We start from the raw sequence: 27,944 nt of genomic DNA, 5'->3' as shown, positions 1-27,944 counted from the left end.
TGCGCCGGGAAATGCGGTTCATTTCATTAGATTTTTATTTATTTGCATTGTTTGAGCGTTTTGGGGTCTACTTTCCAAAGGGCGTTTATTTAGGGTAACAGTTTAACTCCAGTTCGCCGGCATTCGAGCCTGCTTCCACCGAGCATGCTTGCAAATATGCCCCCCATTCTTCCCTGGGTTACGAAGCGCCCCTGTGCGCGCACCGGGAGTGCACAAAGACACACGTATGCACAGGAGGGGCTCATTGTGTGCGTGCCCCGTGGGACGGGAATAGATAATCCGGTCATATCTGCCCACACACGCAAGACCACACACCCGGCCTAGGCTCCGGGGTCCGAGTTTCCACATGCGCATGCCTATCCCAGGGGTGGGACCAGTGGTTGCACTCATGGTCAGGAGAGCGTGGGGACGCACTAGGGGCCGGGACGCGGGAACACATTGGCCGGGGACGTATGTATCCGTATTCGGCGGAAACGTGTGGCAAGGTAGGCCACAGGCCAGAGAACCCCCACTCCCATCATCCCCCCAAGTTCAGCTCCGGAGTCTAAGAGGCCTGGGGGCTTCCGGAATCCGGTGTCAATCAGGGGCACCCGCGAGCTGAGGCTGGGTGGCAGCTCTTCAGTGAGGCCTCCTGAGGCTGCAAGAGGAGCGGCACAGTAGGGAGTCAAAGATCCGGCTGTTTTTTCCCCCCTCAACCAAGACCACTCGGACCGCCCTTGGCGTCTCAGCCAATCCCGGACCCTCTGGGCACAAGCCCCACCCTCCTGTAATGCTCCACACAGATAACGCTGGGCCACGCCCCCAGACAATGGCATAGGGCCCCGCCCCCGCACTCCAAGCCCCGCCCCAGGCAATAAGCCCCAAATTCCAAGTCCTGGCTCTGAGCCCAAGCCCCTCCTCCAACAGTGCCCGCCCCTCTGTGCCCCGCCCCCGAACAGAAGCCCCGCCCCATACCTGGTGTAGGGGGGCGGAGGTGCATCGTGCACCCCAGAGGCTGCCAGCGCCTGCTCATAGGTGGGGAGGCCTGGTGGTGGGGGTGGAGGCAGGGGCGTTGGTGGGCCCAAAGGGCTCAGGGGATTCAGAGGGCTGATGAGCCCGGCCCTGGGGACAGAAAAAGTGCAGTTAGCAGGTGAAACCTACAGGATAGAGAGACTTGGGAGAAAGAGAGAGGACCTAGGAGACAGGACTCTGAGGGTGACAACGAGGACAGATATGGAAGGGAGACGGACCAGAGAAAAAGAGGGTCACCTTCAGCCTAGCCCTTCACACAGAAAAGTGCCTCAAAATGACAGACAGATGCACATGGACAAGCAGACATAGAAATCAACAACCACGGAGAGACTCATTCACAGACACACAAGTGTCCCAGACACAGGCAGAGGAATGGAGAAAAAGCCAGCCCTGCAGAGAGGCAAGCTGACACACACACAAACAGAACTCAGCCAATCCACACACATGGTAATACAACACAGAGATATAGTCACAAATCTTCCAGATCCACTCCGAGGACAAACTCATCCTAACCCCTGCGACCCACTACACTTCCAAGACTGACACTTGTACACCCTCTCAGACCCTACCAGTGAGAAAGACACTTCTAAACAACTCCTACAGACACACACACACAATGTTGCACCCTGTCACCACTGAAGTTGACGTACCACAGACACCCCCAGACCATAGGCTACAGAGTAACATAGGCTGATGTAGTCTCACCAGATATACTATTCAGAGTGATAATCTTGCAGAAACGCTGTACCATAAAGACAGGCAGGCAGCAAATGTGGACAGAGCTCCTACTTTGTGCCAGGTACTGAGTGAGGACTTACACAGACAGATGCCACAACCAGAAACAAGCAAGCTCACACACTCACTCTGTACGTAGCTGTGTCCTCAGATCTTTAGTGCCCACCTGCCCCCAGTCCTTAGGCCATCCCCTCCCTCCCCTGCTCTCCACAGTCTCCTCCCTGAAGCCGCCTTACTCTTGGGGAGAGGGCTGCTGGCCTCGGCGCCGTCGCCAATGCAGATACCAAAAGGCTCCCAGGCCAGCCAGGACAATGAGCAGGATGCCAGATGTCAACCCCACTGCCAGGCCTGCTACGTCCACTCGTCCACGCCCTGTGGAGAGAGGGGGGAGGGGAGCCACTGTCTCAAGGGATGCCACCCACCCCAACATCAAAATCCCTTCCCCATAAGCAGTATAGACTATGGGGCAAGGCAGGGCTAGGGCCACTTCCTAGCCCTGTGACCTCAGGCAATTCACCTGACACCTTTCTCTGAGCCTCTATTTCCTGCTCTGTAAAATGGGAACCCTAACCCCTGTGCCACTAGCTGTGAAAACTCAATGACATCAAATGCATAAGAGGCCTGTGATAACTTCACCTATGATAACTACAGTGGCTGTACCCACACGACAAGAGAGGCCCTCCCAGGACACAGGGAAGTTCAAGTCCCCATGAGTCGAGGGGCACAGCCTCCTAAGGGACCTGTCCACTGAGTGGGCAGCTGACTTGACACACTGAAGGTAGGTGGGGAGCTCAGGAACCCAAAGGCTTCAAGAGGCCCATACACTGGGCACTACCAGATGTAGCAATCATCATACAGGCCACCCAGTTAAATGTGAAGTTCAAATACACAACAAATAATATTTTAGTATAAGTATGTGCCATGCACTATTTGGGACATGCTTATATTTAAAAATTTTTTCACTCTGTATCTGAAATTCAAAGTTAACTGAGGGTGGACATAAGGGGATGTTCCTGTATTTTCTCTGGCAATGCTGCATTCACTTTGAGAAAATGCAGCCCCTTTTACCAACCAGGCTACTGAGGGCCGAGGCCTCAACTCTGAAGGAAGTGCAGAAGTCACAGGAAGGCTTCTGAATGTTACCAGAAGTCTAAGAAAAATTTACTTAACAATGGGGGAACGTAGGGAGACCCCCCAAATAACTAGGAGTCTAGAACTCATGTAGACCTCTTGCAAAGGCACAGCCCCCTTTAGCAATCCAAGGCCAAGGGGGCATGGGCAGGCCTTGCTAGCTATTACTGCTGGGGAGACTTCCTTTGGCACTGGGTACACAGGCTTTCCTCAAACAGTAAACCCCAAGAGTTTTAGCCTCCTTAGCAAAAAGCTGCACTGAGGAAGTAGGTCCTCTGGATTCTGGCTTGTTTCAGGTGGATTCTAGGAGCCACTAGGCCTGGCATGGCCTGCAGGGAAGGAGTTGCCTCCCCTAGCAACCAGGCTCCAATGTGAGGACTCCAGCCCAGACCTAGGGCCTGTTGCTAAGGCACATCTGCCCCTAGCAACCAACTAGGCCACAAGCAGGTGGGGTATCTGGTGCCCAGAGGGTGGTCCTCCAATGGGCAGAAGGCCTTGGGTCCTGGAGCCTGGCTAGATGCAGTTGCTAGGGAGAAGGCCTCCTTAGCAACCAGGCAGCAGCTAGGATGGCGCTATGGGGGAGGGCAAGCCAGGCAGGTACTGCTTCAAGCTTCCTTGGTCTGGCCTGGCTGGGCCCCGTTGCTAAGGAGCAGCCCCCCTTAGCAACAAGCCTGCAGCCAAGATGGGGCCTCAGAACCCAGAAGACAGGTTGGGGATGGGCAAACTGGACAGGTCAGAATGGCCAGGTTCCCTGGCCCCGTTGCTAGGGAGCATCCCCCAGAAACCAAGCTGCCAAAGGGGCTGGGGACTCCAGAGAAGGACTCAGGTGGGTCCACCCCTCTGAGCCTAAGGCCTGACAGGCCCTGTGGCTAGAACCCTTCCCTCCTCCACCCGCACTTCCCCCTTCCTGGGGACATGTGACCTCCACCTAGTAGTCCAATAGATGTGGGTTCCTAAGGCAGGGCTCTGGTCTCAAGGGAGGGGACTTCTTTAACAACCATCTTCAGGGAGCAGGGAATTGGGGGGACAGATGATTCTTGTGCCTTATTTGGGGTGGGGGATGTTGCTTTGGCCTTCATGAGAAGGGGCTGCCTTAACTGAACAAAAGAGAGCATCAGCCCCCCACTCACCTCCTTTGCCATTATAGATGTAGTTCTCCCAGAAGCGCTCCTTGGAGGGGGAGGAGTGGAAGAGAAGGATGAAGGCAGCAGTTCAGCTGGAATATTCACCCCCCAAGCCAGTCCACCCTGATCTCTGGAATGCCAGGGAGGAGGGAGTTGAGGCCAGGACACCCCCTCCCCCGGTGCCTGGGGAAGACAGAGGGCCCCAACTCCAGGGTCCTGAGGCCCTCACTGTCAGCGTGTTGTCCTCAAAGTACTCCCTCGCCTCTTCCCAGGAACACCTCTCCTCACGACACTCCCGTTCCAGGTTTCCTGGTGTGAGCAGCTCCAGGTCCCAGTGATTGGCTCTTGGAATCCGGCTACGGCTACCCAGGAAGCTCTGGGCCTCTGGGGAGCCCAGGAAGAGTTCTGGACCCAAAGACATGAGGGACAGAAAAACAGAGGGTTCCTAAGGCTGAGGACATAAGGGGATGGAGAAGTATGGGGTCCTGGGGGAGGAGAGGGTTGGGCCCTGGACTCCTGGGGAAGGAGGGGACTAGAGGCAAGGGTTACTGAGTCACAGGAAGGAAGAGGTCAAGCATCTGGACACTGGTGCCTCCCCCGAACACCCACCTTGGTCTTGCTCCCCACTGGGTGAAGTATCCAGACAGGTGGTCAATCCCATGTACAGCAGCAGCAGAGAGGGCTGGCCCCTCATATTTTGTGGACACCTGGAACCAGGTGTGGTATAGACAACAGGTGCCTCAGCCCCTGGGGAAGGAGGCAAGGTCTCCCTGCCTGGACTCTCTGGTCCACGAGTGACAACAGTAGCAGACACTTAGCTGTATTCTGTCCCAGACACTGTTTATCTTCCCTATATCAACTCATTTTAATTTTCATAGCAGTCCTCTTATTATCCCCATTAAATTTTTTTTTACTTCGGATCATTTACATCAAATTATTAACCCCATTTCATAGATGAGAAAACTGAGGAACAGACAGGTAAAATAACTTGCCCAAGATCATACTGTTTGCAGTGTCAGAGCCAGGAGTGAAGGCAGGGCACCCCCAGAGACAAGAGCCAGAAGCAGGGAGCTTCTCTCTTTCCCCACTGTGTCTGCAGGACCCAGTGCAATTTTGGGCACATAGTAGGTGCTCATAAACATGTCTATGGGTGATCTGGAGTCCTTCCTCCCTGGCAATTTCCACTTATGCCTCTCTCTGTGCCCATGGCCACATCCACCCACAAACAACAAAGATTACAGGAGAGGCAGGGACAGGAGACTGTATATATTCTTGGGTCCAGGGGCAAGAGGGGGCAAGGGCCTGGACTCTTGGGTCTAGGGACCCCAAAATTCTGGGTCTCTGAGAGGCGGGAAGCCAGGATGCCTGGGTCCCTAAGCCAGACTCTGCCTACAGGGACATTCACTTACCTGCCCAGACCTGTGAGCACTGCCGCCCCCTCCTCCTCGATTGGGGCCTCCTTGGCCAGCTGCAGCCAGCTGTGAAGGGGGGACAGGGAAGAGGGGAGGGGAGAAGGAGGAGGGGTGTCCCACTCCCTGTAACCAGGCCTGATCCCGGTTTCTGGCCGAGGGGCGTGGCTTTCGATTACCTACTCTGGGCGGGACTCAGGTAAGGGACAAAGTATTTAAAGGGACCTTAGGATGAAAGGCTTAAAGGCCAGAGCCCCATAGGGAAGCCAAGGTCTCTGACACCGTGGGGCACTTAGGGGATTGAATTTGAGCCTCCTCCTTGTCCCCCTGTCTGGTCTCTCACTCCCCTGGAAGCTCACCTTGTCAAGCTAGGGAAATAAATATCTGGGTCTCTAGATATTTAGAAACTGGGGGGAATGGTATGCCTTGCTCTCTGGGATAGCTGGGCATTGCCATAGTAGTAAATCCTTGTTTCCTTAGGGTGATTCGAATGACTTTGGCTTCCAATTTCTCAATTGCTCTGTCTACAAAATGGGAGCAAAGCTGTCCCCTCTCACTTGTCTCTTAAGATGCAGCAAGAAAAGTGGATGATATATCTGGGGAATTAGGTTTCCCAATTGCTTGGGGGAAGCGGTTAGTCCTTAAACCCGGGCTTCGAGAGACTCAAAGCCTGGTAATCAAGCAGGAAATCGACCGCCCTGGAAAATGCCTAGTACATAGCAAGCGTTCCTCATATTCATACCAGTTTCAATAACCGGAACCTTCGAGTTGTCACTCACGTTTCCGGAGGGAGGAAAAGAAAAAGAGAGGACTTACCAAGCCCAGCGAGGCACCTCTGCAACTAGGGGCAGCTCTACTTCCGGTATCTTCTGCCCGGCGGAAGTGGACGGAGCGGAAAGGGAAAACAGTGCTGTGTTCCGGTCTAGAGGTACAGTTGAAGAAGCGACTAAGGAACGAGGAGTTGTTTGTGAGGTGAGTGCCAGGCAGTGGAGGGATAGTGTTGTTGGGATCGCTTTCCCGCGGCTTAGAGACCTGGGGTCCCCGGGGAGACACGGGCAAGATGTCAGATTCCTGACTCCCTGTCAATCATTAACCGAGCTCTCCGGGCGGCCCGGAGTTTGAAGCCAAACTACATCTACCAGCATCCCCTGAAGATAACCGACGTCCATCGGGAAGTTCTCATGAGAGTTGTACTTCCGCTGTACAGGGCTGTGGGCTGGTGGTCCCAAGGATGGGAGGGGACTGGGACTTGGTCGTAGGGGACCGTCTGAGGAGTGGGAGTTGCGGAGAGAACTCCTTTCCTGGCCTCAGTTTCCCAGATTGTGATGGGAGGCCGATTGGTACTGGATTATGCAGTCGCCCGACACCGCCTTCTCTTTACCTTTTTGACAGCCCTTCCCTCTCGGAATGATGTAGGGCTTAACATTTTCCTTTGTGGAGCTTTGGGGTCAGGCAGTCCTGGATTCACGTCCCGATTATGCTGCTGATTCTGTGTGAACTTGGGCCTTGAAGGGTCCTTGGAGCAGTTTTATGTTAATGTTTTATTATGAAGATGGTCAAACATATAAAAGTGAGAAAAGAGTATAACAATCCCTGTCGCCCAATTTACCAATTATTTTTGCCATACTTGCTGCATGTTTTTTAAGCTTAAAGCTATTAAGACAAATCCTACATTTGGGGTATGGACACGCTTGAAGCTCTTACTCGAGGGGGGAGGGGGCATGGGCAGTATGTGTAACCTTAACACTTGTACCCCCATAATACGCTAAAAGACAAATCACAAATCCTAGGCATCATGACATTTTGCCCCTAACCACTTCAGGATAGTCAAAAAGACAAAATTTTTAAAAAGGCCGGGTGTGGTGGCTCACACCTGTAATCCTAGCACTCTAGAAGGCCAAGGTGGGAGGATTGCTAGAGGTCAGGAGTTTGAGACTAGCCGGAGCAAGAGTGAGACCCTGTCTATCCCCCAAATAGAAAATCACTTAGCCAGGCTTAGTGTTGCTTGCCTGTAGTCCCAGCTACTCAGGAGGCTGAGGCAGGAGGATGGCTTGAGCCCAGGAGTTTGAGGTTGCTGTGAGGTGGGCTGATGCCATGGCATTCTAGCCGGGGCAACAGAGTGAGAATCTATCTCAAAAATAAATAAATAAGTAAGTAAGTAAAATTTAAAAAATAGTTTAAAGATCTTAATTGGCTTTTATTTGCCATTTGAGAAGCAGGCAACACCTAATTCTATAAAATAAAATGAGTATTCTGATGAGCTGAGCAGAGGAGTTTGTTCTTATAGACAGAAAAGAGCTGAGGAAAGCAGAAACAGAAAATGAAAAGCAGGTTAGTTGATTCAAGTTAAAGGTTAAAGTAGAGGGGACTACTAAAGTAGAGGTGCCAGGACTTCCTTATCTTGTGGGCTAAAACTGGCCTTTTTGGGGGGTTTGGCTATTATTTCTCTCTGTCCTGATTTCTCAGAAGATCAGATAAACAACTTAGTTTGGGCTTAGAAGCATGGAACTTGGGCATGAGTGACTCCATTTTGGTTTGTTTTGTTGCGCCTAGTGCTAGACCTCAGTCCAAACCAATCACCTCCTATAAATTTTATTTAACAGGGTACTTCTGTAAAAACCAGGAACATTTTCTTAAGGGACCATTTTACCATTATCACATTTTATAAAAACAACCATTATCCTAGACTGTTATCCATTAGATGGTCCATACTCAAATCCACTGTCTCAAAAATGCTTTTATTTTTTTGAAAAATGCTTTTATTTTTAACTATTGGTTTGTTTGAATCAAGATCTAGTTAAGTGGTTGCTATTGTGTCTTTTAAATCTGTCTTAATTTAGAACTATCGCCTCTCCACTCCACCCTGTTTTTTTCTTGGTGTAATTGATTTGTTGAAAAAAAGAGGTCAGTTATTCTGTGGAACATCCCACCATCTGAATTTGTCTTTTTTCTTCTTTGTGGGCTCTTTTTACTTGTTCCTCCATGCCAGGGATCAGATAACTCCATTCTGCAGTCCAAACCCATATCCTGTGTGGCACCTTTTTTTGTCTTTTAATCAGCTTTAGTGGGAGATAATTCATAATGCATATAGTTCACTCATTTATTTATTTATTTTTTTTTTTATTTATTTTTTTTGAGACAGAGTCTCGCTTTGTTGCCCAGGCTAGAGTGAGTGCCGTGGCGTCAGCCTAGCTCACAGCAACCTCAAACTCCTGGCTCAAGCAATCCTCCTGCCTCAGCCTCCCAAGTAGCTGGGACTACAGGCATTCGCCACCATGCCCGGCTAATTTTTTGTATATATTAGTTGGCCAATTAATTTCTTTCTATTTATAGTAGAGACGGGGTCTCGCTCTTGCTCAGGCTGGTTTCGAACTCCTGACCTCGAGCAATCCGCCCGCCTCGGCCTCCCAGAGAGCTAGGATTACAGGCGTGAGCCACCGTAGTTCACTCATTTAAAGTATACAGTTGGGCCCGGCACAGTGGCTCACACCAGTAACCCCAGCAATCTGGGAGGCTGAGGTAGGAGGGTTGCTTGAGGCCATGAGTTCAAGACCAGCTTGGGAAAACAGTGAGACCCTGCCATTCGAAAAATAATAATAATAAAGTGTACAATTCATTGGTTTTTAGTATATTCATGGAGTTGTGCAACGATCACCACTATCAATTTTATTTTTATTTATTTATTTATTTATTTAGAGACCTGTTCTCACTCTGTGACCCAGACTGCTGGAGTGGCTGGAGTGTGATCATAGCTTACTGCAAACTCCAGCTTCTGGCCTCAAGTGATCCCCCTGCCTCAGCCTACCAAGCAGCTGGAACTACAGGCATGTGCCACCACTTGAGGCTAATTTTTAAAATATTGGTAGAGGTGAGGACTTCTTATGTTGCCCAGGGGCTGGTCTCAAACTCCTAACCTCAAGTGATCCTCCCACCTCAGTCTCTTTAGTCGCTGGGATTACTGGCATGAGCCACCTCACCAGGCCAAAATGATGGTTTTCTGTTCTCTCATTCCTCCTACACTTACTGTCTGAGGAGTTTGGTTTTTATCTTGAGCCATGTCCAAGAAGCAGTTGAAGAGTGTGTCTTAATCAAAGTTCCATTTTGAAAAACTCCCCCAGGCTAGTTTGTCAAGAACAGACTGAGGAAGAGACCAATTTCCCCAAGCCTCAACTTTCTCTTCTGTAAAATGGGAAGAACCTGGGGAGGGGTCATGAGGACCAAATATGTTCAGATGTGGAAAGTGCATCTTACAGGGCTTGAACCATAATAAGTGCTTGAAAGATATGATTACTTCTATTAGTGCTTTGGTGATTAATGTATTATTTATTAATCATTAATGTATTAATGTAATAGCTGGATGATTAGTTCATTGATAATGCACCTCCCCGGGCCCTAGGGTTGGAGGAGGCTAACTGATCCTATTGTGACATATCTGAGACCTCCTGGGTGCCAGGCAATGCTGGGACCCAGACTGGCATCCAACCCAGGTCCCACCATCCAGGGGCTCCTAGTGTGGAGGGGAAAATACAGGAGGATGGGGCTGTAGTGGATGTAATTCAGGGCATTGTCAAGTACAAACTAACTCATCCTGGAGAATCAAGCTTCTCAGCAGAGACACACCTTGATGGAGCTTGGGAGGGGGAAGAGGACAGGACTTCTAGGGGAAGACAAAGCACACAAGAGCAGTCCCATCCACTCCCAGAGTCCAGCACAGTGCCTGAGGCCACCTGCAGCCAGGTGGCACAGTGGTTGGTCAAGGCCACGGATACTTGGGTCAAACTTGGCTGCCAAAAAGTCCTTCTGTGCTGTGCTGTTTGCACTGCCTACTCAGGCAACAGCCACTAGTCCCAGAATGCTATGGGGCACTTTGATGTGTGGCCTGTGTATTTGAGTGACTGAATTTTTAATGTTATTTAATTTTAATTAATCTTAATTTAAACCAGTTATAGAAAACTTCTTTTTTTTTCCCATTCACACCAACTAGAAAGAAAGTTATGAGAAAACTTTTTAAGTCTGTTTGAAACAACGGGGGTACATGACTCTACATTTGTAACTAAATTTTACAAAACCTAAATATGGGTCAAGTATCTCTAATGATAATTTAGCATCTTAATTATTGAGATGTGGTGGAAGAGTAAAATGTACTCTGGATTTCAAAGGCTTTGTATAAAGAACAAAACAGGTTGGCCTTTATTCTCAGATTGTGTGACCTTCCTGGGAGGACTGACAGTTGTCACCTAGTTAAGGGGCAGGCTGGAGAGCCTGGCTGCCTGAGTTTGAATTTCGGCTCTGCCACTTCCCAGCTGTGGGATTCTGCGAGCCTGTTTCTTCCCCCTGTGAAGTGGGAATGATGGTGAACAATAGCTGATGTTGGGTGCTCCTGCTCTTTGGCTGTTTCCTCTTGAAATGCTGGTGACAGCAGATGGCAGTAGTTCTGTTTTCTATTTTGAAATTGGCCTTGCTGAGGAGACAGTATAGCATGGTGGGTGAAGCTCCAGCTTCCGGAGTTTCGAAATCCTGGCCCTGCCACCTAGCAGCTCTTCTACCCTTGGCCAGAGGTTCTCACGCTTTTTGGTCTCAGGATCTTAAAAATTACTGAGAGGACTCCAAAGTGCTTTTGTTTATGTGAGTCACAGAAATCAATATTTGCCATATGAGAAATTAAAGTGGAGACATTTAAAAAATGTCATTGGTGGCCGGGCGCTGTGGCTCACGCCTGTAATCCTAGCTCTTGGGAGGCCGAGGCGAGCGGATTGCTCAAGGTCAGGAGTTCAAAACCAGCCTGAGCAAGAGCGAGACCCTGTCTCTACTATAAATAGAAAGAAATTAATTGGCCAACTGATATATATATAAAAAATTAGCCGGGCATGGTGGCACATGCCTGTAGTCCCAGCTACCCGGGAGGCTGAGGCAGAAGGATCACTCGAGCCCAGGAGTTTGAGGTTGCTGTGAGCTAGGCTGACGCCACGGCACTCACTCTAGCCTGGGCAACAAAGCGAGACTCTGTCTCAAAAAAAAAAAAAAAAAAAAGTCATTGGTGCTAGAATGCATATACCGTAAAATGTGCCCATTGAAGGCGTACAAAGTCAGTGGGTCTTAGTATATTTCCCATGTTGCATCCATTACCACTTCCAGATTCCAGAACATTTTTATCACCACAAACATAAACCCTGTGCCCATTAGCAATCACTCCCCCGCCCCCCAGCCTGTGACAACCACTAATCTACTTTCTGGCTCTATGGATTTGCCTATTCTAGACATTTCATATCAATGGACTCATATAATATATGGCCTTTTGTGCTGATTTCTTTCATAGCATCATAAAAGAGACCTTTTTAAAACCCAAGAAAGAATGTACCAGCACACATTCAATTAGCTGTCAGAGGGATGACATCCTCACAAGTCACTCAGCTTCTAGAAAACTCCACTAGTGATACACTCATGAAGAGAATAAAACAACAAAGGCAGATAATGTTTCAGTGTTGTGGAAATCATAGTGTGGACTCCCTGAAAATATCTTAGGGACCACTGGGGTCCCTGGACCTCACTTTGAGAACCACTGCCCTAGGCAATTGGATCCACCTCCAAACCTCTGGTTGCCCATCTGCAGGGTGGGCAATGGGGCAGTGATGGCGATGGGCTTCAGAGGGTGGTTGAGCTTGGAGCATGGATGAGGTTGGGGACTTGGAGAGCTCACGTGGTCAGGGATTGTGTGGTGTTCCTTGTGACTATTATTTATTATCACCCTGAGAAATGAAAAAAATTCTCCCTCTCACTCCTGGAGGGAAAATTCCCCATGCACATAGAAACCTCTGTTCTTGGCCACAAAACGCCCAGCCAGCTCGTCCCTGGGAAAGCAGAGGCGCCCAGTGCCAAATACCGCAGAGGGTCAAGGCAGTTGACAACTAAGAATAGAGTGGGGAATGTGTTGGCGAGGAGGTCAATGCGACCTTCGTTGAGTGGCAGTTGGGGGGCTGGGTGGCAGGTGAGCGAGGGGAGGCAGCAGGTGCTGGACGCTTACTCAGAAGCCTGGGGCAGGGGGAGCTGGAGGAGGGGCCTGGTGGAGGGGGCCTTGGGTCAAGTGGGGTCGTTTCATCAAGGTCGGCTTCTACAAGCAGCACTCTGGCCTCTTGGGGACCCTTGGGCACATTCACCAGGAATGGGCATGAGGGGACTTTCTAGGGTAGTAGAAACAAATGTTCTGTATCTTAGTCGGGCTGGTAGTTACCAGGGTGTACACATTTGTCAAAACCCATCAAACTGTTAGTCTGTGCTTTTGTTCTATGTAAATATGCCTAAAAACAACATTGGCTTCTCAGGAGAAGATGCCAGTAGGGGGAGAGAGAGCTCTATAGGTCACTCAGAGAGGTTTGTGCTTCAAGTTTTGAATGTAAAAAGCAAGCTTTTTTAAATAACCAGAAGGGGGCGATAAAGATGAAGTTGCTTTCTATAGTTGGGGTGGGGGGTGGGGCTTGGTTGTGCTCCCAGCTCCAACTTCTGTCCTTGCAGCCTACTTGAGAACAGGCGACAATCTTTCCCGAATGCAGCTGCTCTGATATGTGTGACTTGTAGCCTTTTGTTCTTTAAAATGGATCATTTTATGCACCTGTAGCTTTCATTTACACACATGGTATTGATTCTTATTTTATTTCTTTTGTTTTTCACCCAGCATTATGATTTTAAGATGCACCCATGATGCTTAGCGCCCATGATGCTAGTCTGTTGCATTTCGAGGCTGGGTAGTCTCTCATCATGGTCAGTTACCACGTTTGAGTACCACCTTTTTTTTTTTTTTTTTTTTTGAGACAGAGTCTCGCTTTGTTGCCCAGGCTAGTGTGAGTGCCGTGGCGTCAGCCTAGCTCACAGCAACCTCAGACTCCTGGGCTCAAGCGATCCTTCTGCCTCAGCCTCCCGGGTAGCTGGGACTACAGGCATGTGCCACCATGCCCGGCTAATTTTTTATATATATATCAGTTGGCCAATTAATTTCTTTCTATTTATAGTAGAGACGGGGTCTCGCTCTTGCTCAGGCTGGTTTCGAACTCCTGACCTTGAGCAATCCGCCCGCCTCAGCCTCCCAAGAGCTAGGATTACAGGCGTGAGCCACAGCGCCCGGCCTGAGTACCACCTTTGACACCCCTCCAGTATAAATAGCACCACTGTGAGCATCTTCATACCTGCTCCTTTGGGGTTAGTTCTGGGAATGACTTTGGGGCATATATGCCCAAGTTCAGAATCACATACACTTTGCCAAAGTACCACCAGCCTATGTTCCAAGACGGCCGAGCCTGTCCGCACTCCCCCCAGCATTGCCTGATGGTTCCCAGGACCCCCACAACCCCACCAAGCCTTGGTCTTACCCAGCTTTCAAAGTCTCACCTGTCAGCCTGATAGGTGTAAAATAGCATCTCACTGTAGTAGAGAGTTTGAGCATCTCTTCTGTGCTTGTTAGGCTTCTAAATTTCTTCTGCCTCTTCATATCTTTTGCTCATTTTTCTAGTGGGGTAGTTGGGTTTTTTCCTGTTGATTTGCTAGAGTTCTGTGTATAGTCAGTTCTGCTATAGCGCTTGTTTTGAAAAAGCAAATGTATTCCAGTGCAATTGAAATGTTAAGGAACAATTTGAACATCGTGTGAATTTCACATTTGCTTATGAGCGTCCTTGAGAAAGACTGGACCAATCTAGGAAACTGCATTCTGTGGAAATGAGCGTGTAGGAATATGCAAAGGGTACACACACACACACACACACAGGAGCCCCGCATATATGCCACTGCCTCAGCTCCACCGTGTGTGTTAGGAGCCACACCCATCCACATCTGGTATAAGAACTTTCTATCAGATTTCAGATAACCCTCTTTCCGCCTCCTCACAGCGACACACAAGACGTCCCCCCCTTTTCCAGTGTCCGTTTCCACAACAAACTTCAAACTTGATTTGTCAAGAGCAGATGCCATATGTTTTGGAGTGTGGAAGTATTTCTTAACCATTTAACATGTGTAAGTTGTGTTGGTTTCCTATTTTTTTTCTTTTTGATTTTATTTGTATTTATTTATTTTTTTTAGAGATATAGTTTCACTCACTCTGTTACCCAAACTGAGTAGCTAGGACTACAGGCAAGTGCCACCATGCTTGCTAATTTTTTTTTTTTTTAATGTAGAAACTGGGTCTTGTTATGTTGCCTAGGCTGATCTCAAACTCCCAGACCCTCAAACAATCCTCCCACATGTCCCAAAGTGCTGGGATTACAGGCATGAGCCACTGTGCCCAGCCTGTCTTTTTCTTTGAGCATCACTGGCAGAGTTTTTGAGTGTTGTGTTCCTTTTTCTCCATAAGCCCTGTGGTTTTGACTGCAAGATCTTGCATATCACTGTGATTTCTAGGAACACATGCAATATAGTAGAAGTGCCTATTCTAGGTGTTAGTTCCTTGTTGATTGTAGACGTTACAAATGTCTTCTCCCAGTCTGTCACCAACACCACATTTTCTGCAGCACGGTGCTGGAGGTGCCACGTTGACCTAGGCACAGGTGGGCATCAGTCACAGGAAACTGGTGAAGGTGTGAGGAATGGCTTTCCCATGATGGAGGTATAATCGATCTGTACAGTCTATTTGGACAACTGCAAATTCTAACCAAGGCCGGGCTGTGGCTCACGCCTACAATCCTAACCAAATTTTTTTTTTTTTTTTTTTTTTTTTTTGAGACAGAGTGTCGCTTTATTGCCCAGGCTAGAGTGAGTGCCGTAGCGTCAGCCTAGCTCACAGCAACCTCAAACTCCTGGGCTCAAGCAATCCTTCTGCATCAGCCTCCTGAGTAGCTGGGACTACAGGCATGTGCCACCATGCCCAGCTAATTTTTTCTATATATATTAGTTGGCCAATTAATTTCTTTCTATTTTTAGTAGAGACGGGGGTCTTGCTCTTGCTCGGGCTGGTCTCGAACTCCTGACCTCAAGTGATCTTCCCACCTCGGCTTCCCAGAGTGCTAGGATTACAGGCCCTAACCAAATTTTAAATGAAAATGTCCTTCAAGCCAGTGATTCCACTTTTAAGGATTTATCCCCCAGATACCCTCATGCACGTGCCAAAGTACATGGCATACAGAGCTGTTTGTTGCAGCTCTGTCATATGGATACAGATATCTGTCCGCAGGTGTTAACTCAAAGAGGATACATCCATGCGGGGGACAAGTCTGCAACAGCCACATCCAGACTGAGGACATGCATGATGGGCTGAGGGGGAGTGATTGCCTGGATAAAGTGGGGGTTTCCTCCACCGTTAATTTCTTTTTCTGACATGTACATGGAAGTACAGAAAGCAAACTGTCAGGCCCAGTGGCTTTTCAGAGTGAACACACCCTTGTAACTAGCACTCAGATCAAGAAACAGAACTTTCCCAGCCTCCCAGAGACCTTACCCCCTCACAGTCACTTCCACTCCCCCAAGGAACCTAACTTGTGATGCCATGATTACTTTTGTGAGTTTTTGAACTTCATATAAATGGAATCACTTGGTAAAGTTTCTTTTGTATCTGGAGTCTCTCACGCATGTGGTGTTTGTGAGATTCAGCCATGCTGCTGGTGTGACAATAGCTTGTTCTTTCTCATTGCTGGCTGTTGCCATTATGTGACTATGCCCCGGTTTCTTTTTTTTTTCTTTTTTTTTTTTTTGAGACAGAGTCTCACTTTGTTGCCTAGGCTAGAGTGAGTGCCGTGGCGTCAGCCTAGCTCACAGCAACCTCAAACTCCTGGCTCAAGCAATCCTTCTGCCTCAGCCTCCCAAGTAGCTGGGACTACAGGCATGCGCCACCATGCCCGGCTAATTTTTTCTATATGTATTAGTTGGCCAATTAATTTCTTTCTATTTATAGTAGAGACGGGGTCTCGCTCTTGCTCAGGCTGGTTTCGAACTCCTGACCTCGAGCAATCCACCCGCCTCGGCCTCCCAGAGAGCTAGGATTACAGGCGTGAGCCACCACGCCCGGCCATGCCCCGGTTTCTTTATCTGTTCCACGTTGATGGGCATTTGGGTAGTTTCCAGTTTATGAGCTATTATGAACAGGGCAGCTCTAAACACTGTAATATGTGTCTTGTGTTAAGCAGAGGTTCACCCTTCTGTTAGGTATAAACGTGGGAGAGGAATTGCTGGCTCATAGGGTTGGCATATTCCAGACTTTCGTAGCTAGTAACAGTTGGTTTCCAAAGTGATTATACCAGCCTGCACCCACCCCCCAGCAGTGGATGAGGGTTCTAGTAGCTCCATGTGCTCACCTGCACCCATCTGTCTAATTGTAACCCTTCCAGTGGGTGTGTAGAGGGATCTCAGTGAAGTTTTAATTTGCATTTCCCTAGTAACTGTATTACTAACCTATTGCTGCTATAACAAATTACCACAAACTTAGTGCTGTAATATCACACCTCACGCAGCCTCTGGAAAACTCCACTGTATGCTTGTAAGAGAATGTGACTGAAAAGGGCAAATAATGCCTTAGTATTATAAGAGTTTTGGCCTTATGGACTCTCTAGAAATGTTTTAGGGGACCACAGAGGCCTAGGACCACACTTTGAGAACCACTGATCTAGAAGAATATTTTGACTGTTGGGGCCTAGGAATCATGGGAAATTTAAAAATGAATTTTTTTTCTGAGTCAGGGTCTCACTCTGTCACCCTGGCTAGAGTGCAGTGGCATGATTCTAGCTCACTGCTACCTCAAACTCCTGGGCTCAAGAGATTCTCCTGCCTCAGCCTCCTGAGTAGCTAGGAATACAGGTGCGTACCACCATACCTGCCCAATTTTTTTCTATCTATGGGAGAGACAGGGTCTCGCTCTTGCTCAGGCTGGTCTAAACTCCTGACCTCAAGGATCCTCCTGCCTTGGCCTCCCAGAGTCCTCGTATTACAGGTGTGAGCTACTGTGTCTGGCCCCTATCCATATTGTTTTCTTGTAGAGAAATAATACAGGATGATTGCTAAAATATTTTTGAGCATAAAAGACATGAGGTTAAATGAGTGACAGGGAGGGAACTGGAACGGAAATATAAGTTCAAAGAGAAAAACAGGACATGTAAAATTTCCTGCTGTTGAAGCAGAGCTTTTTCTTACAGTTTTTAAATGGATGATGGTAGGTATCAAATCATTACAGTATTTAGATTCCACCAGCTACAGGTTTACATTGCTGGAACTTGTATCCTTTGCAACTATTTAAGCTTAAGAGAATTTTTAGATGGCAGTATAGAGATGAGTGAGGCAAGTGTTTAATTTTACTAAATCCTTTTAAGGTACAAAAAAGCATGCAGGTGGCCAAGCTGGCCTGGCCTTCGCGCCCCCCCCAAGACCCCCCAGCTACTTACTGGCCAAGGAGCCCTGGTGAAGACTGCTCAGCCTCCATGGATCTGAGGATTTCTGCACTTAAAAATGGGCTCCTTCCCATTCCAGCAGCTAAAAAAGAAGTAAAAATACAAAAAAGGGGGGAGGGGCTCCCTACCTCATACCATACACAAAAATTAACTATAAATGTAAAATCTGAATTATAAAACTCCTAGAAGAAAACCTAGGAGTAAATCTGCATAAATTTGGTCTAAGAATGTCTCTTTTTTTTTTTTGAGACAGAGTCTCACTTTGTTGCCCAGGCTAGAGTGAGTGCCGTAGCGTCAGCCTAGCTCACAGCAACCTCCAACTCCTGGGCTCAAGCAATCCTGCTGCCTCAGCCTCCCGAGTAGCTGGGACTACAGGCATGTGCCACCATGCCCGGCTAATTTTTTCTATATATATTAGTTGGCCAATTAATTTCTTTCTATTTATAGTAGAGATGGGTCTCGCCCTTGCTCAGGCTGGTTATGAACTCCTGACCTTGAGCAGCCCGCCTTGACCTTCCAGAGTGCTAGGATTACAGGCGTGAGCCACCTCACCCAGCCTAAGAATGTCTTAGATACACTACCAAAAGCATAATCAATAAAAGAAAACATCAGGTAAATTAGACTTCATTGAGTTAAAAACTTGTGCATGTCAAGGGACACCATCAAGAAACTAAAAAGAAGCCGGGCTCAGTGGCTCACACCTGTAATCCTAGCACTTTGGGAAGCTAGGGCCAGGAGTTTGAGACCAGTCTAGGCAACCTGGAGAGGCAATGTTGTCTCTACAAAAAATAGAAAGCTTAGCCGGTGTGGTGGCACACCCTGTAATCCCATCATTAGTCATTCGGGAAATGCATATCAAAACCACAATAAGGGCCGGGCGTGGTGGCTCACGCCTGTAATCCTAGCACTTTGGGAGGCCGAGGCGGGCGGATTGCTCAAGGTCAGGAGTTCCAAACCAGCCTGAGCGAGACCCCGTCTCTACCAAAAATAGAAATAAATTAATTGACCAACTAAAAATATATATACAAAAAATTAGCCGGGCATGGTGGCGCATGCCTGTAGTCCCAGCTACTCGGGAGGCTGAGGCAGGAGGATCGCTGAGCCCCGGAGATTGAGGTTGCTGTGAGCCAGGCTGACGCCACGGCACTCACTCTAGCCTGGGCAACAAAGTGAGACTCTGTCTCAAAAAAAAAAAAAAAAACACAATAAGATACCAGTTTGAATTAATTAGGCTGGTCAGAATACAGAAGACAGTCACAAGCGTTGTTGAGGATGTGAAGAAGTTGGAATCCTCAAGCATTGCTAGTGGGATATAGAAGGGTTATAAAATGCTGTGGAAAACAGTTTGGCAATTTCTCAGTTTGACCCAGCAGTTCCACTTGTACATATATACCCAAAAGAATTGAAAATGAGTGTTCAGACAAAAACACTGAATAGTGCTAGCAGCACTATTCATATTAGCCAAAATGTTGAAACAACCCAAATGCAGCTGTAGAGTGGTTGAATAAAGTGTGGTATATCTATATGATGAAATGTTATCTAGACATAAGGAGTAAAGTACTCATGCACGTGACAAAAGTGGGTTAAACTTGAAAACATACTAAGTGAAATAAACCAGATGTACAAGGACAAATATACGATTCAATTTATTTATTTTTTTTGAGGCAGAGTCTCACTTTGTTGCCTAGGCTAGAGTGAGTGCCGTGGCGTCAGCCTAGCTCACAGCAACCTCAATCTCCTGGGCTCAAGCGATCCTCCTGCTTCAACCTCCTGAGTAGCTGGGACTACAGGCATGTGCCACCATGCCCAGCTAATTTTTTGTATATATATATTTTAGTTGGTAAATTAACTTCTTTCTATTTTTAGTAGAGACAGGGTCTTGCTTAGGCTGGTTTCAAACTCCTGACCTCCAGCAATCCGTGCGGCTCAGCCTCCCAGAGTGCTAGGATTACAGGCGTGAGCCACCACAGCCGGCCTATGCAATTCAATTTATATGTCCAGAAGAGGCAAGTCTGTAGAGACAGAAAGTCGATTAGTGGTTCCCCTGGGGTGGCGGCTCGGGGAAGCGACTGCTGATAAGTCCTGAGTTTCTTTTGGAGGCAATCAAAATGTTCTGGAATTAGATAGGAGTGATGGTTGCACAACTCTAAATATACTAAAACCACTCACTGCACTGTATACTTTAAAAGGATGAATTTTATGATATGTGAATTATATCTCTCTAAAGCCACTTTAAAAGGGGAGATTGCAGTGATGATCAAAGTATCAAAGTAGGATGGCAAAATGTTGCCAGTTGTTGGACCCAGGGGATGGGTACATGGAGGTTCTTTATACTTTTGTGTTTACTTTGTGTGTGTTTGAAAACTTCCAGAATAAAAAGTGTTTTGTTTTTATTTTATTTTTTTAAGACAAGAGTCTCACTCTGTTGCCCAGGCTAGAGTGCCGTGGCATCAGCCTAGTTCACAGCAACCTCCAACTCCTGGGCTCAAGCGATCCTCCTGCTTCAGCCTCCCAAGTAGCTGGGACTACAGGCATGCGCCACCACGCCCGGCTAATTTTTTCTGTATATTTTTAGTTGGCCAATTAATTTCTTTCTATTTGTAGTAGAGACGGGGTCTCACTCTTGCTCAGGCTGGTTTCGAACTCCTGACCTCAAGTGGTCCTCCCGCCTCGGCCTCCCAGAGTGCTAGGATTACAGGGGTGAGCCACCGCACCCGGCCAATTATTTTGTTCTTAAAGGTTGCGTTTTAGTATATAAATGCGTTCAGGTAAGTCTTGAAAGGGGATTTTCTGGCTGGAAGACACATGGTGTGTGCCCGCTTCCTCACACCCTCTCAGCTTTCCCATTGAGGGGGAGCAGATCAGCTCTGAGGGCCATAAAGGTCTTCCCTAGGCCAGCTGCCTCTGGTCACTACAGCCCTGCAACTGTCCCTTGCGCCCCCAGGATGACACGGCACGGCAAGAACTGCACTGCAGGAGCCGTCTACACCTACCATGAGAAGAAGAAGGACACAGGTACAGGGATCGAATGTGTCTCGAACTCACCATCTCCTCACTTTGCACCTCTGGTTTTGCTTTCTGTGTGTTCCTGTCCCCCACCCCTCACCCCACTCCACCCCCGCCAGCCCACGCACACACTTGTTAACTACACAACCGTGTAGTTAACAGCCCACATGCTCCAGCACCCCCATGTGTGGGGCACTGTGTCATGTGCCTTCTGTAAATGAGTAACTCATTTACTCCTCTCAGCTGCCATGTTTCAGAAGAAACTGAGGCCCAAAGAGGTACAGGCCCTTGAGGTTGGTCACAGCCAAAGGGTCAAGGGGAGTCAGCTCTCAGCCTCTTCTCAGAGCTGCCACTCAGTGACATGGCCTGTCTGTCACTTACTCTCTGGGGATTAACGCTTCTTGCGGTTGTGAAGCCCCTGTCCCCAGTATGGAGACACACAGCTTTTTTTTTTTTTTTGAGACAGAGTGTCGCTCTGCTGCCCGGGCTAGAGTGCCGTGGCGTCAGCCTTGCTCACAGCTACCTCAAACTCCTAGGTTCAAGCGATCCTCCTGTCTCAGCCTCCCGATCAAATCCCCTTAGCTGGGACTACAGGCATGTGCCACCATGCCCGGCTAATTTTTTTCTATATATTTTTATATTAGCCCATTAATTTCTTTCTATTTTTAGTAGAGACGGGGTCTCGCTCTTGCTCAGGCTGGTCTCGAACTCCTGAGCTCAAATGATCCTCCTGCCTCGGCCTCCCAGAGTGCTGGGATTACAGGCGTGAGCCACCGCGCCCAGCCAACACACACAGCTCTTAACTGCCTGTTTCTCTCCGAGTCTTCCCACACCACCCCTGAGTTCTCTCTGTGCCTCTCTCTTGGGCTTTGGAGAGGGACGTATCTCCTATCTCTTTACCCATCTATCACTCTCCCCTTCTCTGTCCCTAGCGGCCTCAGGCTATGGGACCCAGAACATCCGACTGAGCCGGGATGCTGTGAAGGACTTTGACTGCTGTTGCCTGTCGCTGCAGCCCTGCCACGATCCTGTTGTCACGTGAGCAGAGAACAGGGCAGGGAGGGGCAGGACAGGAAGGGCAAGTGCACCACACAGAGAGGGGCTGCATGCATGGATCTGGCGACTTGCACGTCCAAGGTGCCCTGGGGAGGCAATTTAATCTCTCAGAGCCTCAGTGTTCTCATCTGAGACGTGGGCATGATCCTAGCATCTGTTTCACAGTGGGAGCAAAAGAAAATATTTGTAATAGGGCAAAGGGCTCTTAGAACATTGCCTGGACCCTCCTAACAGCTCATGTTGTGGAACACTTACCATTACCTGCCTCTGATGGTAAAGCTCAGAAGTGCTTAATCTAATGACTACCATGCCCTCAACTAATGGTTTGTTTTTTTGTTTGTTTATTTTTGTAAAGAGGTGTCCAGGCATAATGGTATGTTTTATAGAGATAGTAATGAGAGTAGACTGTTGTTCAGGGTCCCCAAGGCCAACTTCAGGCTCATTATTTCCTAGAAGAACTTGTACAATTCACCAAGGCTGTTGTACTCATAGTTAAAATCAGCAAAGGAGAAAGGTGCATGGGACAGAGTCCAGTAGAGACCAAGTATGAACTTCCAGCTGTCCTGTCTCAGTAGAGTCACATGGACAGTGCCCAATTCTCCCAGCAATGTGTGACAGCATAGACAGAGCATTGCCAACCAGGAGCCTTGGTGCCCACAGTTTTTACTGGGGTTGGTCACATAGACATGGCTGACTGTTCATGTGGCTGACCGTAGTCTCCAGCCCCTCAGAGGTCAAGTGTTACCATAGGTAGCCCCAGGCCCCAGGTAAACAAAGATACTGTTATCAGACAGGACATTCCAGGGGCTTAGAAATTGTCTCCGAGGAGCCAGTCCTTTCTTTGGAATGTGCAGGGTTTGGACAACCCAGGCCTGCTGAGTTAACCCCTTACTGTACAAGGCCTTCCCTACTCAACACGGCATCCTTCCCAGCCACGAGATTGAAAACAGTGTGGTCCTGGCTCAAGAATTCACCTCGGAGAGCTGAGCATCGAGTAAGATGCTGCCCGTGAGACGCTCAGTGGGCGCCCAGGACAGGGAGTCGATGTGTGGCATGTGATGATGAAGGCCCAGCTGTGTGGCCTGGGCCAGGTCCGTGTCTTTCTCATTCCGTCCTCTCTCTGCAGCCCGGATGGCTACCTGTACGAGCGCGAGGCGATCCTCGAGTACATTCTGCACCAGAAGAAGGAGATCGCCCGGCAGTTGAAGGTGAAGGGATGGGAAGAAGGGGCGCGAGTGGGTGGGAGGTTTGGGTTCTGAGCTCACGTGCAGAGCCACTCTGGGCCCCCTAATCCAGCCTTTGCCAGTGCTGCCCTCCCACTTTTCCTGGCTACGTCCTTCTTACTCTCCAGATTTTAGCTGAGGCGCTGCCTCCTCTGACCTCCTGTTAGTCCAGGGTCTGACCTACTCACCTCTTTTCTCCGCACTTGTCACAGTTGTAACTCTACATGTGGCTGTCTGACACGTACCCACTTCCCCCACTAGACTGCAGGACCCAGGGCTGGGAGCAGGCCTTGCCCACACCGTGGCCTAGATCCTTGGTAAAGACTTGCTGAATGAATGGACATCACCTCACCTCTCTGGGCCTCAGTTTCATCATCTGTAAAATGGGCTGACAAGGCCAAATTATAGGATACCATGGGGCACCTAGGAGATGTGTACAGAATTCTTGAGGCGTTTACTTAGAGCCAGGTCTGGCCTTCCATGGGTGAGCCCATTTGGTGCATAGGAGGGACATTGTTTATCTCCACATTTGAGGCACAGTGGGCCTGTTCCCTTCCCTTCCCCGTCTGGCTTGCTGGAGCTAAGGAAACACTGAGGGTCACATGTTTGTTGCGCTTTTTGTTTTAAGTGAGTGGCTCTCCCTGTGCCTGTGTCCTCTGCACAGCCAGGTGGCTGGCCAGTCGCTCCCTCATCACCGAGGCCATGTTGGAGGCCCTCCTAGGCATCGGTCATTGTTAGCTCCTCACTCAGCTGGGTGGCCCGGGGCAGTCTCGAGCTGCAGCGCTGCCCAGGCACCTGCACTGTGCCCGGCAGGGCCAAGCACGACACACCTTCACCCTCTTGCCATACGCCCTGCCCGGCACAGCACGCTGCTCCGTGAACATTGGCTCTGCCTTATTCCCAGGTCTCAAGCCTGCGTCCCCTGTGCCAGGACACGGTCTGGCACATGCGCTATGTAATAAACATAATATGGCCAACAGGTGACATTCAGTGAACTCTTCACTATGTGCCAGGCAAGGTTCTAAGTGCTTTTAAAACTCACCTTGGGGCCGGGCGCGGTGGCTCATGCCTGTAATCCTAGCACTCTGAGAGGCCGAGGCTGGAGGATTGCTTGAGCTCAGGAGTTTGAGACAAGCCTGAGCAAGAGTGAGACCCCGTCTCTACTATAAATAAAAAGAAACAGCCAGGTGTGGTGGCTCACGCCTGTAATCCTAGCACTCCGGGAGGCCAAGGCAGGAGGATTGCTCAATGTCAGGAGTTTGAAACCAGCCTAAGCAAGAGAGAGACCCCGTCTCTACTAAAAAAATAGAAATTAATTGGCCAACTAAAAATATATATTTAAAAAAGTGAGCTGAGCATGGTGGCGCATGCCTGCAGTCCCAGCTTCTTGAGAGGCTGAGGCAGGAGGATCGCTTGAGCCCAGGAGTTTGAGGTTGCTGTGAGCTAGGCTGACGCCACCGCACTCTAGCCCGGGCAACAGAGTGAGACTCTATCTCAAAAAAAAAAAAATCACCTTGTGTAACCCTTCCAGGGAGCCACCACGGTAGGGTCATCATTGTTAGTTCACTTTACAGATGAGAAAACTGAGGCTGCGAGAGGTCACAGTGCTCACTGCAGGCCACTGAGGTGACACAGATGGGGTCTGGGCCCTGGCGTTCTGGCTCCACCTAAACTATTGACCACTCTGCTGCCAAGGAATGCAGAAGACACAGAGTCCCGAACTGGCTCACGGAAATGACCTAAGTGTTGTGTAGTAGGGAGGGGACAAGCCACAGAATACTGTGAACCCAGTGAAAGGTCCTGGCCAGGCAGTCTCCAGCCTCTGCCAAATAGTGCTCCGTCAGCAATGCCTTGTGTGGGCCTCAGTTTACCCCCCAGCCCCCAGGCAGTGCAGATGCCAGCCCCAGATTCCGCTTGTCCCCTTCCACAGGCCTACGAGAAGCAGCGGGGCGCCCGGCGCGAGGAGCAGAAGGAGCTGCAGCGGGCGGCGGCGCAGGACCACGTGCGCGGCTTCCTGGAGAAGGAGGCGGCCATCGTCAGCCGGCCCCTCAACCCCTTCACGGCCAAGGCCGCCTCCGGGACCGGCCCAGGTGACAGGGAGTGGAGTCGCCGTGTGTGGGGCACTGGGCGCTGTCCAGGGTGCAGCATTTGAGCCCCTTTCTTCCTCCCCCACAGACGATGCCCAGCCAGGGCCCAGCGCGGGTCCCCCAAGCAAGGACAAGGACAAAGTGCTGCCCAGCTTCTGGATCCCTTCACTGACTCCTGAGGCCAAGGCCACCAAGCTGGAGAAACCAGTGAGCCCCCAGGGGGCACTTTGCCAGGGGGGACCAGGGTGCCCCAGTGCCCCGAGGGTCCCCTGCCCTCCCTCCCAGGGCCCCCTCCTCCCTCCACCTGCCACCAGCCGGGCCTGCTGACTCTCCCTCTCCTCTCGGAGCAGTCCCGCACTGTGACCTGCCCCATGTCTGGGAAGCCACTGCGCATGTCAGACCTGACCCCCGTGCGCTTCACGCCGCTCGACAGCTCCGTGGACCGCGTGGGGCTCATCACACGCAGCGAGCGCTACGTGTGCGCCGTGACCCGAGACAGCCTGAGCAACGCCACGCCCTGTGCTGTTCTGCGGCCCTCGTGAGTCACCTGTGGAGGGGAGTGAAGGGACAACTCGGGGCCTGTGGGGTGGGCTCGGCTTGGGGGGAGTGGCCCCCAGGGATGGCCCCTGATCAGAGTCCCCGCCCTCACCTTCGTGGCAGTGGGGCCGTGGTCACCCTCGAGTGTGTGGAGAAGCTGATTCGGAAGGACATGGTGGACCCAGTGACTGGCGACAAGCTCACAGATCGGGACATCATTGTTCTGCAGCGGGTGAGCTGCTGCGGGCTGCTCCCCCCACCGCCAAGGCTCCACCCCTCTTCCCACACTCCCCTCCCCCTCCTTAGCCATAGCCCCCCCCAGCTGCACCTCCTCTCCAACTCCTACTCCTCCTTAGCCAGCACCCGCCTTGACCTGCATGGGACACCGGCCCCGCCCCACCCCCACCCCACCCCCACCCCACTGCCACCTGGAACCGCAGCCCGCCTCCACGTCGCCCTTCTTCCCACCTCTTCCAGGGCGGCACCGGCTTCGCGGGCTCTGGAGTGAAGCTGCAGGCCGAGAAGTCGCGGCCAGTGATGCAGGCCTGAGTGTGCAGGGCACCAAATAAATGGGCTTGGGAGCGCGTGGACGTGGCGCCTTCATTCGCAGCGCGCAGTCAGGCGAGCAGTGCCCCGGTGGCGCGCAGGCTGGAGTTTGCAAAAGCGGGCGGAGAATACTGAATGTGGCTTCACGTTAAGAGCAAAATCAGCGTTGAAGACAAACGGGTAGCATTAAAATTGGTCCAAAGTGGCCAGAAGTCCAAGTCTGAGCCATGACCCTGTGAGGGCGCCACGTTAATAGGCTAAATATTAATAGAATCCCCTCGAGTCCTGTGTTAGGATTCCCCGAGTTATAGTTGGTAGCACGTGAGATGTTCGGGAACGCATCTTCCAGAGTAAAGTGTGACAAGACTCACAGAGGAAGTAAAGTTCTGTGAGCGGGGGCGCCAAGGTGCCCAGGTCCCCACACTTGACTGCCGCAGGGTGGAAGGAAGAGGAAACCACAGTGCAAAGGCCCGGCGGCAGCAGAGAGCTTCGCAGATGTCAGGAGCGGAGGGAGTGGGGGACCGGTTGGGGACAGGCAGACCTGCAAGCCCAGATCCGGGCCTGGGGGGCCAGCCTTGCCTGGGAACACGGGGGCGGCCCTTAAAGTGGTGTTAATAACCATTTATTCACCAACGCAGTCCCTGGGCAGTGTGCAAAACTGTATGTGTAGAACATACAGTCAGGCAAAGATTTAAAAAATAAAGACTTAATTAATGTTGGCGCCTGGCTGAACAGTGATACCTAGGTCCTGTCCTTTCTGGTCCTTGTGGGAGCACAAGGGGGTTTCAGCCACAGCGAGACTGCAGTGTTGTACGTACTGTTAGTGAACAGCGCCTTTCTGTTTTCGTATGTGGCTTCTCATCTAATGCCCAGGTGAGGTTCACAGCACCAAGATTCGATCAGTGGATCATGAAGTGTCCCTGACCTTTGGTCAAGCTGTGGCCAGTGTAGGACCAATAAATATATCGGGCTGCAGGGAAAGATTTTAGTAAGAGGATGGGCTGTGTCCTCCTTGTACCCCGGAGAGCCCCACAAACCTGGCATTGGCTCCCACAGGCACTTCTAGAACTTTTCCTCGGTCCCTGAGAGCCCTCACACCCCACTCCTGGGCCCCCAGCCCTTGGAGACTGGCTCAGTTGGCACTGCCATTCAAGGAGCCCTTGTGGCCTGGGCCTGAACTGAGCCTGTCAGTCTACAGCCCCCTGGAGCCCTCGCCGCAGCCCTGGAAGAGGGATGCCTGTACCCATTTCACAGAACAGGCCGCAGAGTCTGCAAAGGCACAACTTGTGCATAGTCTGACCTGCTCAAGGGAGTGGCAGAAGCCAAGTTCATCTAGGGGCCAGCTACCTCTGGAGACCTCTCATTCCTGTGCTTCCCCCCATCTTCTGTCCCTTCCTTCCTCTGGTTATCCCCCTCACTGGGCCCTCTGCCTTAGCAAGCTCCAGCCTGTCCTTTTCTACCTGGAGAGCTTCGGGTCATGCCCTCCTTCCTCACCCATCCTCTTTCCCGACCACCCGAGTCCTTCCAGTGTCAGCCCCCTGAGAACCCCAATCCTGTTAATATGTGGCATAGACCACTCTGCCCCGGTAAAAACTTGAAGGGTTTCTAATCTGGCACCTTTATTCCCCCCAAAAGAACCTAAATCTCACTCCTTTGCTCACAGCCCCTAAGACACACCCCTTTTGGGGGGCAGTCAGGCAAGGTCCTCCCCCTAAGAAATAGGTTC

At 50.2% G+C, this 27,944-nt stretch overlaps 2 protein-coding genes across 4 annotated transcripts; one reads left to right on the top strand and one right to left on the bottom strand.

Annotated features, from left to right (window-relative positions):
* Positions 1–12: 12 nt before the first annotated feature.
* PRRG2 (proline rich and Gla domain 2) lies at positions 13–6,299 on the bottom strand. Of its 3 annotated transcripts, none has more exons than XM_012754311.3 (8): positions 6,227–6,299; positions 5,411–5,479; positions 4,611–4,748; positions 4,231–4,406; positions 4,008–4,047; positions 1,983–2,118; positions 955–1,101; positions 13–637 (listed from the first exon to the last, which is right to left on the bottom strand). In XM_012754311.3, the coding sequence occupies exons 3-8, from the start codon at positions 4,693–4,695 to the stop codon at positions 619–621; spliced, it is 603 nt and encodes a 200-aa protein (XP_012609765.1). In that variant the 5' UTR covers positions 4,696–4,748; positions 5,411–5,479; positions 6,227–6,299; the 3' UTR covers positions 13–618. The 3 variants fall into 3 exon arrangements, with proteins under 3 accessions (XP_012609765.1, XP_012609764.1, XP_075849333.1); XM_012754310.3 differs by having other exon boundaries at positions 4,611–4,708; positions 6,227–6,293; XM_075993218.1 differs by lacking the exon at positions 6,227–6,299 and having other exon boundaries at positions 5,411–5,684.
* NOSIP (nitric oxide synthase interacting protein) lies at positions 6,269–26,956 on the top strand. Its single transcript, XM_012754309.3, has 9 exons — positions 6,269–6,382; positions 20,708–20,778; positions 21,702–21,807; positions 22,952–23,033; positions 24,979–25,138; positions 25,224–25,342; positions 25,486–25,673; positions 25,796–25,904; positions 26,150–26,956. The coding sequence occupies exons 2-9, from the start codon at positions 20,709–20,711 to the stop codon at positions 26,219–26,221; spliced, it is 906 nt and encodes a 301-aa protein (XP_012609763.1). The 5' UTR covers positions 6,269–6,382; position 20,708; the 3' UTR covers positions 26,222–26,956.
* The last annotated feature ends 988 nt before the right edge of the window (positions 26,957–27,944 follow it).

This window comes from Microcebus murinus, chromosome 16, assembly GCF_040939455.1.
Source record: "Microcebus murinus isolate Inina chromosome 16, M.murinus_Inina_mat1.0, whole genome shotgun sequence".
NCBI lineage: Eukaryota > Metazoa > Chordata > Mammalia > Primates > Cheirogaleidae > Microcebus > Microcebus murinus.
This window is presented reverse-complemented; position numbering and strand designations above follow the sequence as displayed.